We start from the raw sequence: 10,522 nt of genomic DNA, 5'->3' as shown, positions 1-10,522 counted from the left end.
CTGATGTTTAAAATCCATGCGAGCCCAGCCTTTCCACTCCGCACCAGTTCGGGTCTGAAGGGGGCAGGAGATCTGGTCCTGGGAGTCGAGCAGGGGGTTCCGAGCCCCCACAAAGGCAGCCAGAGGCCGAGGCCCGAACGTCTGTGGAGTGGGGCCAGGTGGAGGCTTGGATGGCACCCCCAGAGAGGAGGTGCCTCCAGGCCACCAGAAAGGGGACGGGAGACAGAAGGGCCTCGGACGGGCCAGGGCAGGGAGCAAGAAGGGAATCCTCAGGGACGGGAGGACAAGGGGGTCCTGTGTGGAGCCAGGCCCGGCCCCTGTGTCCTGTCTGCCTCTGGGACCCACGGTTGGCGGGCACTTTGCTCTGTGTTAACGGACTGGCGGCCAGGGCAGCCCAGAGCTCAGGGCCGACCCTCAGAAGATACACAAGTGGTTGCTGGATGACTGACTGGTCGACGAGGCTCCAGTGAGTCCAACGAAAGCCTCACCCGCCCTCACAGCCCAGACAGGACAGCATGACCCTCCCCCTGGGCTCCTGACTCTCACTGCTTCTGACACAAACAAAAACTCATCGCAACGGCTCTTTAAATTTTAGCCTCGCGGTCTGTGAACAGAGTCTGAAACCCCAGCGGTGTCTGTGCACTGAGCCTCTGGTCCGTGGTTCTCGAGCAATCCCTGCAGTGGGCCGCTCTGGGGGGCACGACTCCAGGCCACATCCACGTGAGGGGCGGGTCACCCCCACCGTGCGGGGCGGGAGGCCGAGGGCCCGGGGGGCTAGTGAACGTGCCCACGGCCAGAGGACGGTCGGGCAGCCCTCACGCGGTCTGGCCTCCGCCACGATTACTCAGCCTGTGAGTAATAACCACACGACGGGGGGGGGGGGCACTTCGGGTTCACCTGCCGACCCTGCGCGGTGCTGACCGCAGAGAAGGCTTCATAACTGATGCCCAAGGGCATGAGCCCTTGACTGCAGGCGCGGCAGGTCGACGGCCGCTGGGTCACATCCTGGGAAGGAGAGCACGTCACCCTGTCTGTCTTCAAGACATTGTCAAGGAGGGCTGTGGGGTGCTGGCGGGGTTCATGCTGCGTCCCCACACCTGGAACAGAACCTGGCCCTTACGAGGCGCTCGCTCTTGTTGAGGGAGGGCACCGGTCGGTCGACACTTGGAGAAAGTTTCCGGGCACCGGGAAGGAGAGTCCAACCCCGGGGTCACCTTGGAACCGGTGCACCTGCACAGGGCCCGCATATGAGTGTGGGTTCACTCACACCTGGATGGCACTGCGGGCCACCCCAAGTCAGGACCCGAATCCGGGAGGGCTCTGCTATGCCGGTGGGCAGGCTGTCCTGAGCTCTGGAAAGACCTCGCCGCGCTGAGTGTCACCTTGGGGACCATGAGATACCTACCCCACAAATGTCTGTGAGGCGTGGAGGTGATAATGTGTGCAAAGTGCCCGATGTGGCCTCTGCCTGTGGATGACCCATCAGTGAAAACCGTTCACTTAAACAGTAAAGTATCTGATAGCTGGGTGCTCTTAAATGCTTTATAACTGGTGGTGACTTGCTTTGCAGAGATGGTTTGGTATAAAACGTAAGTGGCTGCTACGTGATCTGGGGAGCGAGGTCGCCCCAAGTTCATTTACAAGGTGGCTCGTGCCCCCTCTTGGCGCGGAATGATTGCGTGTGCCTTTACGGCTACCGAAAATACGACAAAAGGTCATGACTTCCGCCCAAGCCGACAGAGAGAAAGGACTGGGGGAGAAGGCAGGGTTACTGCCGACCGACCAGCAAAGAGCACCCACCTGACCGTGAATTTCACAGCACGCTGCACAAAGGGAAGTTACACGGCCGACAGCATGTGGGACCCAAAATCTGACAAACTGCCAGGCAGAATTTAGGTATTCGTGGCAGGACACAAGCATCCACGCTGTCATTTATCACGCAATTGACCAGAAATCTGGCTGGGAAAGTGCTGTCCTGCCCCCGAGACAGCCGTTATAATTAATCCAGTGTTCCCTACCATCACCCCTGCTGCCTACAGAGCTTCAAACACTGCATCTGTTTTGAGGAATAACCTTTCAAAAATAACTTGCACAAAAAAAAAAAAAAAAAGATCGACACACACAACATCTAGATGGATCTCAGAACATCGTGCTGAATGAGGGAAAAGGGACGACAGACAAAAGCAAATGCTATATGTCTCCATTTCCATGAAACTGAAAAACGGGCAAACGGATCTATAGGGACAAGGGCAGGACAGTGACTGCCCGGAGCCAGGGCGCTGGGGTGTGGGAGCAAAGAGGACGAGGGAAGCCACGGGTAAGGGACTATTCTGTGTTTTGCCTGTGCTCTAGATCCGTGGACACCTACGTGCATGTATGTATATGTTTTGTCAGAAGTCCTTGAACCGTGTACTGGAAAGGAGTGTATTTGTTCTGTGTATCTTTATCTTAATAAAGTTGATCTTGGGGCACCTGGGTGGCTCAGTCGGTTGGGCGACTGACTTCGGCTCGGGTCATGATCTCGTGGTCCATGAGTCCGAGCCCCGCATCAGGCTCTGTGCTGAGAGCTCAGAGCCTGGAGCCTGTTTCAGATTCTGTGTCTCCCTCCGTCTCTCTCTTACCCTCCCCTGTTCATGATTTGTCTCTCTCTGTGTCTAAAATGAATAAACGTTAAAAAAAATTAATAAAAAAAAAAATAAAGTTGATCTTGGGGCGCCTGGGTGGCTCAGTCGGTTAAGCATCCGACTTCGGCTCAGGTCGTGACCTCACGGCTCATGGGTTCGAGCCCCACATCAGGATCTGTGCTGACAGCTCAGAGCCTAGAGCCTGCTTCAGATTTGTGTCTCCTCTCTCTCTCTCTCTGCCCCTCCCCTGAGCGCTCGCTGTCTCTCTCAAAAATAAATAAACTTTAAAAAAGAAAAAACTTACACACACTTTATCCTAATTGCCAAAGCTTAGAGGCAACCAAGGTGTCCTTCAGCAGGTGGATAAATCAGTAAACTGAAGTACGTTCAGATAACGGAATAGCGAACGCTAAAAAGAAGTGAGCTATCCAACCATGAAAGCATGCAGGAACCTTAATGCGCGTCGCTCGGGGAAAGAAGCCGATCTGGAAAGACTACTTACTGTGTCATTCCAGCTCCAGGACGTCCTGGAAAAGGCAAAACTACAGACACACTGAGAAGATGAGAGGCTGCCAGGGGTCGTGGGAGGAGGGAGGATGAACAGGTGGAGCACGGAGGGGCTTGGGGCAGTGAGACCAGGCTGTGTTATTCTATAATGATGGACACGTTTGTCCAGACCCACAGAATGAACACCAGGAGTGACCCCACGTAGACTATGGACTCTGGGCGATGACGAAGACGTGTCCCTGCAGGTTCATCAGCGTAACAAGTGCACCGTCTGGTGGGGGTGCTGGGGGAGCGGGAGGCTGTGCGTGCTGGGGGTGGGGGATTAGGGACTCCTCGGTTCTGCCAGAGGCGGCACGTATCACACCCGCCGGGAAGGTTCACTGGCATCCCCAGATGCGGCACATTCCCTCTGGTTTCTCAGCCCAGTGTTACTGGACTTTGACATCGCAGGTCTTGGTAGCTGCTTGGGATTCCCTTACTGTAAGTGAGTTATAATAAAAAGCTCTTTCTTAGCTCCTTCCTTTACCCACATGTGGTTTGTGGCCAGCACAGGCTCACACCCCAACGTAACACCGCAGGTGGGGTCTGCCGTGGTCGTGAGTGACGAGGGGCGGGGCAGGCCAGGGAGACATGCTAGCAGAGAGGACAGCCGGCCCGGCACAGCCCTGGGCTCCACGGGGACCACCTCAGTGTTCAGGCCCCACATGTGCACACGGCCAGGAGCACCAGAGTTACCTGTGCTGTTTGTTAAAATGCGAATTCCTGGCCGCACCTCAGACATCTTGCCTGGGAATCTCTCATGCTGGGACCCAGGAACTCGTATTTTTAATTAGTTCCCAGAGGGGGGCGCCTGGGTGGCTCCGTCGGTTAAGCGTCTGACTTCGACTCGGGTCATGATCTAAGATTCGTGAGTTCGAGCCCCGTGTCAGGTTCCGTGCTGATAGCTCGGAGCCTACTTGGGATTCTCTCTCTCCCTCTCCTTCTGCCCCTCCCCTGCTTGCCTCTCTCAAAATAAACTTAAAAAACAAAATTCCCGGAGCAATTTGCCCAGACCGTGGGGTCTGAGAAGCCCTGCCCTAGTGGGGCCCTGTGGCAAGTACTGCACACGCCTGAGCTCGTAAGCACTCTGGGGGGGGGGGGGGTTACAATCCCGAGTGTTCAAACAAGGACATGTGACGGTTCGCGAAGCAGAGGAGTCTGTCCTGCATGTTCAGCAGGCGGGGGACAGCACTGCAGCTCAAAACGAACTGCAAAGGACCCCCTTTCTGTGTGCTTTTCCCGCCGAGTTGCAACCAGCAGAGAGGACAGCTTCAGGGAGTGAAAAGGCAACCTGCAGTGACCCCTCGCCAACCACGGGTGCCCACCCCCCAAAACACTCCCATAGTGCCACTAGGGGGAATTCCTTGGGTCATGGTCAAGGGCATCCAGCTGCTGCCCTTTGGTTGCTGGAGTGCTTGCAGGCACCTCCCAGGAGCTACCAGACCATTCTAAAGGCCACGCAGTGCCCCGATCACTGTTGTGCTAGCGCCAAAAGGGCAGGGACACCACCACTGGCAAAATGGGTCCCCAAGGAAGGTCCTCAACGGGCCTTTGTGGTCTCTAAAGAGTTGAGTGCAATGGACTCTCCTTTGCAAAAACATTTAATTTGTCAGAAGTGGTTAAAAAAAAAAAAACAAAAAACCACCACCGTCCCTTCTCACTGAGCGAGAATCTTAGACTAATGTGAACTTTTCCCACATCCTTCATCGGCCCCGACTTAGTTACAAGAGTCATCACCTCAGTCTGAAAAGCCCATGGGTGTTGTGGCATTCCGTCTAATTTAAAAGATGCGAAAGGCCAAGAAAATCATTCCAATCTATTATCAAAATCCCAAAACTCAGGGGGAAAAGTTGCAGCTGTGGAAAAGTTCAGATCTAATTCTGTTTTTGCAGGGGTAAAAAAAATGCTATGAAGGAAATTACAGACGGCAAGGTCGGGGCGGGGAGCATCTTAGTGCACCCTTGCCTCAGGATGTGCTTTTAGCAACACCGCCCCCTTGCCATGAAGAAATGTTTTTTAAGAGGAAAAGACCTAAATTTTTAAAGAGCCCTTCCACATTAACAATAACACAGGTCCATGCTCATGGGGAGCACAAACTAGAAAGAAACCTTTGGGTCTATAAACCACATTCCCAGGAGGCTACGGGAGCACGGTGACCCAGCGGTGTGGCTGCAATCCCGACCATGATGAGCCACCACCCGTGGCCAAGGGGCCAGGGGAGGGGGAGGGGAGGTGTCTGCACACATCCTGTAAGTAGTAAGAGACCCCGGTACCTGAACCTTGGAGCTGCAAACTCCTCCTTCATGAGACCCCAGCCCCAAGCCTCACAGGCAGGGCTAGAATCTTCCCAGCCCAGGTGACCACGTTTCCCACGGGAAGGTGCCTCACCTGCTGCTCTGCTCTGAGGGGGGAAAAGACGGGCAACTCTATCACAGACTTGAGGAGCTGGTTTATTTCATCTCGGCATACGCAGACACATACAAGGTTTTACAGCATTTGTGCCCAGGTGGTGAATACCAAAGCGTTAATAAATACATTAACTGCACGCAAGCATCAGCTGGCCTGAACCGGGCCACGAGCAGGGACGGTGGGTCTCTAATCAACGCCACACTGCAGTTGTTTGCGGCTTGGAAGAGTTTTGGAGGAGCCTCGGTATCACGTGAGAACACATCCAGCCTGCACTTCAGCTCATTGTAAGTGATTCACTGAGCACGCGGAGAGCGGCTGTGCCCGCAGGTGGGGCGTGAGGGCCGGTGGCCGCCGGGCATCTCCCCGTGTGCGGGTCGAGTGCCGCCGACTGCTTACTGACGGGGAGGCGGGCGCCCCCGGACCGGGTGCTCATTGTGAGTGCCACCGTCTTCTTCGTTTCGTTAATGCCCAGATAAAACATTTTGTAAGGCCAGGAAAGCATCTGAGATAAGACAACACAACACAGCACCTTTGCTTACACTTCACCCCCACAAGGTGTCACAGCCGGCTGCGTCCAGAAACTACCTTGACTTCAGGAAAAACGGCAAAGGGCCTCCAACACATCCCGTTTCCAAAGCTTGCCCAGGAAGTTACCCGAGAGACCCACAGACGAAGCGGCTGCTACCAGCATTACTAAGGCAACAGCGGAAAGCGACAGAAATACAGCAGAGGGCTCCGCTTCTCAGGCGTCTGCGGCAGAACCCACGCTGTAAGATCTTTCACTGGAGCCAAAGCATGTCCACAGCTTCGGCTAGTTCTCTTAGAGAAAAAGAGAGAGGGGCCACCAGAGACGCAGAACTCCAATCAGCAGGTCCCGGACGCAGCTCCAGAAAGCTGCCGAGCCGTCCGCGCCGGTGCTGAGGCTGTGCCCGAGACCAAGAGAAAACCCAGGAAGTGAAGCCCGTGTCCCTGGCTTTCAAATGAACCTCGACGGACAGCACAAAACCACTACTGGTAACCAACCAAAGCATCAAGCTTTCATGTCCACCACAGTTTCCCCTGACGATGCCACCGCTCTCTCAAATCTGTAGAAATGTCAGTGTGCGGGGATGAATTGTATGAGAACTGTGGATGGTTGTCCTCCAGACACTGGCTTCACTTGCCGCTGACAGATCGGTCATCAGGAGCATGTCTGCACCTCCACGGGTAACGAGTAACACCAAGGCATTCCCGCACAGTGCTGGGTGCAGACTCGGGACGTCACGTGGTACGCGATTAGACCCCTCCTGGCGGCAACAGCCCTCAGAGGCCAGTCCCCGCAGGGACTGCCCGCCGCCCCCTCCCCACGCAACCCTCCGCATCGGCGACCCCAGAGGGATGGCTTTTTGGCTCGTGTGACTAGTACAAACCCGTGCGGCTGCACCTGCAAATACCGCCCGCCCCCCGAAAGCAAAATCAACTGGTCCTCCTGGCGTGCCAGGTCCTGCAGTAATTTTTATGAGGTATTCCTATTTAGAAATAAGACACAGAAGATTCTACAGCCCTCACTCACCCTTAGGCCTCCCCAGATGTCCTCGGGCATTCCACCGGGACGAGCCCCCAGGGCTCCACGGCCAGTTCCCCCCGGAAGCGCCGCAAGGTCTAGGACCAGCACTTCTTTATTAAATCAAGTCACAAAACAAAATACAGAGCTGCAGGTGGGTGTGTGATTGCAAGCCCATCTGCACCGGACACCCGACGCTCCCCAAGTCCCCCGGTACCCCCTGTGCGGGTGACTCTAGTTAGGAAGTCCCCTTCCGTGGCATTTTGTTTTTGAACAGTAAGCATCACAGGAATGGTTTCTCAAGCAAAATCACAGTGATCATATTTCACGAATTCGATATTTAAGGAAAGAAAATATTAGCCTGGTTCCATGTCATATAAAAGCTTTAGCATAAGAACATTCTAGAGAAAAAATGTGCTGTGATACATTTCTTTCAACAAACTTGTGTCCTTTTGCTCTAAATTCTCTTTCTACTATCATTTCTGCATTCTGCTCCTATAAAAGGCCGATAAAGTCAGGCAACAGGACGTCTGTCTGTCTTAAGATGCTTAACCAGGCTGCCAAGCTGTCCTCCTGGTTGGTGAGCAGAGTCACGAGCAAGCACACAGATCACCAGAATGAATAAACTTGTAACCGAAACCGTAAACTTCATTCCTCTGGCACATGCATCAAGATGAAACCGGTCATTTCTAAACATACTTAACCGGTAACTTTCATAACCACAGACTCTAACCTGTTTCCCAATTACCCACTATTGCTACAGAGACGTCAACCCCCATCACTGGATGAACAAGTAAGGAGCCATAAGGTGTGTATGATTCCATCTAATTACATGCCAGTGACTTTCAATGCAAACTTTTCCCGTCATAATCAAAGAGCAGATTGGGTTCGGAAGCCAAATCGCTTCGCCTCCATTTGTGAGCATGTATCGTACCCTTAAGTTCTTAGTAAGTAGTAAACTCAGTCTACACCGATCTGGAAAGTAAAATGTTATAACAAATGAGGATCGACCGATTTGTTTTTAATGCTTGTGATCCCTCAAAGTACTGAGCTCCACGCTAAGTCTACTAGGGTTTTTTGGAATTCAATTAGAATTCCCGTAATTACTTACTATTTACGTTTTAAGTAGATGTTATTTTCCCTATGCTAATATGCTTTTTGTCACTCTGCTATGTTTTCTTAGAGTCATGCTTAAAAAATTAATTTCCCTCATCAGAATTACATAACATATATTGGGAACAACCATAAATAGCGGGTTCCAAATGTGCCTCCATGTTGGTCTTCGGAAGCATCAAAAGGAGTGGTTTTAACCTTCTTTCTCTGGGAGGGAGAGGTAATCAATTCTTTGAGCCCATTATAATACATGAAGGTGGCTGAGAATATTCAGACACTGTCTATCAAAGACTCCTCTTCCAACAGACAGGCGTCCTTGTCAGTCAGCTTTCCCTACTCATGATCTGCTCTTTGGGAAACACTCATTCACCAAAGATCTAAGATTCAAAAAAAGAGCAAATCATTACTATTTCATCAAACATAATCATTAAGATCCTTTAACTTGAAAACATTTAACCGTCAGGGGATGCCTGGCTGGCTAAGTCGTAGAGCGTGACTTCTGATTTCTGGGTTGTGAGTTCCAGCCGGACCTTGGGGGTAGGTACCACTTAAAAATAAAATCTCAAAGTATTTAAGCATCGTAAACTGCTCTTGAGAGAGGGGTGCGAGACCCACCCTCTGTGGCATCTGCGGTAGACACGGGAAACGTCTCTGCTGGGTGCTGGACAAGAGACCCCACCTTCTTGCGAAACCTGGAACAAACCCAACCCACACTTGAGCTTATGATGACATGAGCCTTTTAAGTAATTAGAAAAGGTTTAGGAGTTCTACTTATCAGTTATAAGGGGCCCAACGGCAGGGTGGCCCTCTCTCGGTGGCTCACCAATACAGCTCACGGTGGCCCACTTCAGGGATCTCGCTGCAGCCTGGTGGCCCCCGAGCCAGCTACTGCGCAGGCTCACGTCCGGCCAGCTCTCCACTCCGCCCGGGAGCGCACGTGCCCCCGAGGACCCGGGCGCACCCCCGCCCACCCGGGCACGCTCTGTGTCCCGCCCACTGTACCCCAGGCCTAATCTTCCCAGTCCTTTTCCTTCTCCCTCAGGTATCCCGTGTCATCCTTGTAAGGCTCCCTATTTGCACACAGCTTACACCGTCGACCCCGTTAAGCAAAGCGACGCGGAAAGGAACGCGGAATGGGGCGGCAGACCTTAAGACAGCACTGCGAAAAATCTTCAAGGCCGCGCGACAAGCTTCCAACTTATAAGCGTTTCAGTGGTGCCCGCGGACAGCGCCCACTCTCTCTCTCTCCCCGCCCCCCCTCCCCCTCTCCCCACTTGAATCTCGGCCCACGGGGGGCGTCCCTGAGGGAGATGCCCAGGTGGCCCCAGCCCGCCCTACGCGGCGCCCTCCTCGCCTCGGTCCGGCTTCTCGGGCAGGTTGAGCACGAACGGGAAGAGCGCGCCTCGGGCGTCCAAGGGGGCGCGGAGCGGCGCGGGCTCGAAGCTGCCGCCCTCGCCCGCGCCCACGTCCGCGCCGGGCTCGCTGTCCCGCGGGGGCACGAAGCGCCAGGTGCCCGCGCGGCTCACGCAGTAGATGGCGCCGTCCAGCGCGGCGCAGCGGAAGGGCTGCAGGCCGGACGGCGCGCCCGGGGGCCGCAGGTGCGCGGCGCAGCGGCTCCACTGCTTGGCCAGGCAGTGGTAGCGCAGCACGCTGACGCCCCCCGCCGGCGCGGCGGCCGCCTGCGAGTCGCCGCGGCCCCCGCCCAGGTCGAAGCGGTAGATGAAGCCGTCCAGGGCCACCATGGCGGCGGAGCGCTCCCTACTGCTGCTGCACGGGCACTCCTGCCACTCGTCGCGCCGCGGGTCGTACTTGAGCAGGCGGTAGAAGAGGGAGCCCCCGGACACGTAGATCTCGCCGTTGCAGGTGGCGGCCTCGTGCGCCACGGCGAAAGCGCCCCGGGGCAGCGGGGCCACGGCGGCCCAGCGGTCGGCGCGCGGGTCGTAGCGCTCCACGCTGAGCAGACACTCGCCGCCCACGGCGTACAGGTGGCCGTCCAGGGCCAGCAGTTGCAGCTGCGAGCGCGCCTGGCGCAGCGGCCGCACGGTGCTCCAGCGGTCGGTGGCCGGGTTGTAGCAGAAGACCTGGTCCGAGGGGCGCGCGCGGCCGTCGGGCCCCGCGGGCCCCACGCCGCCGGCCACGAAGAGGTAGTTGTAGAGCACGCACAGCCCGCAGCCCCGCGCCGGCGCGCCCTCGGGCAGCCGCGTCAGCTCGCGCCACTCGCCGGCCGCCTCGTGCAGGCAGTAGACGGCTGCGTCGCCGCGGGCCTCGGCGTCCCCCGACGGGCTCT

At 55.5% G+C, this 10,522-nt stretch overlaps 1 protein-coding gene across 1 annotated transcript in view; it reads right to left on the bottom strand.

Annotated features, from left to right (window-relative positions):
* Positions 1-5,599: 5,599 nt before the first annotated feature.
* KBTBD11 (kelch repeat and BTB domain containing 11) overlaps positions 5,600-10,522 on the bottom strand; it is a 13,824-nt gene continuing 8,901 nt past the window's right edge. Inside the window, exon 3 of the mRNA XM_040490415.1 lies at positions 5,600-10,518. Coding sequence (XP_040346349.1) covers positions 9,570-10,518 — 949 coding nt within the window. The 3' untranslated portion in view covers positions 5,600-9,569. The remainder of the gene's footprint in view (positions 10,519-10,522) is intronic.

Source organism: Herpailurus yagouaroundi, unplaced genomic scaffold (genome assembly GCF_014898765.1).
Source record: "Herpailurus yagouaroundi ecotype Mexico unplaced genomic scaffold, PumYag 181, whole genome shotgun sequence".
Taxonomy (NCBI): Eukaryota; Metazoa; Chordata; class Mammalia; order Carnivora; family Felidae; genus Herpailurus; species Herpailurus yagouaroundi.
This window is presented reverse-complemented; position numbering and strand designations above follow the sequence as displayed.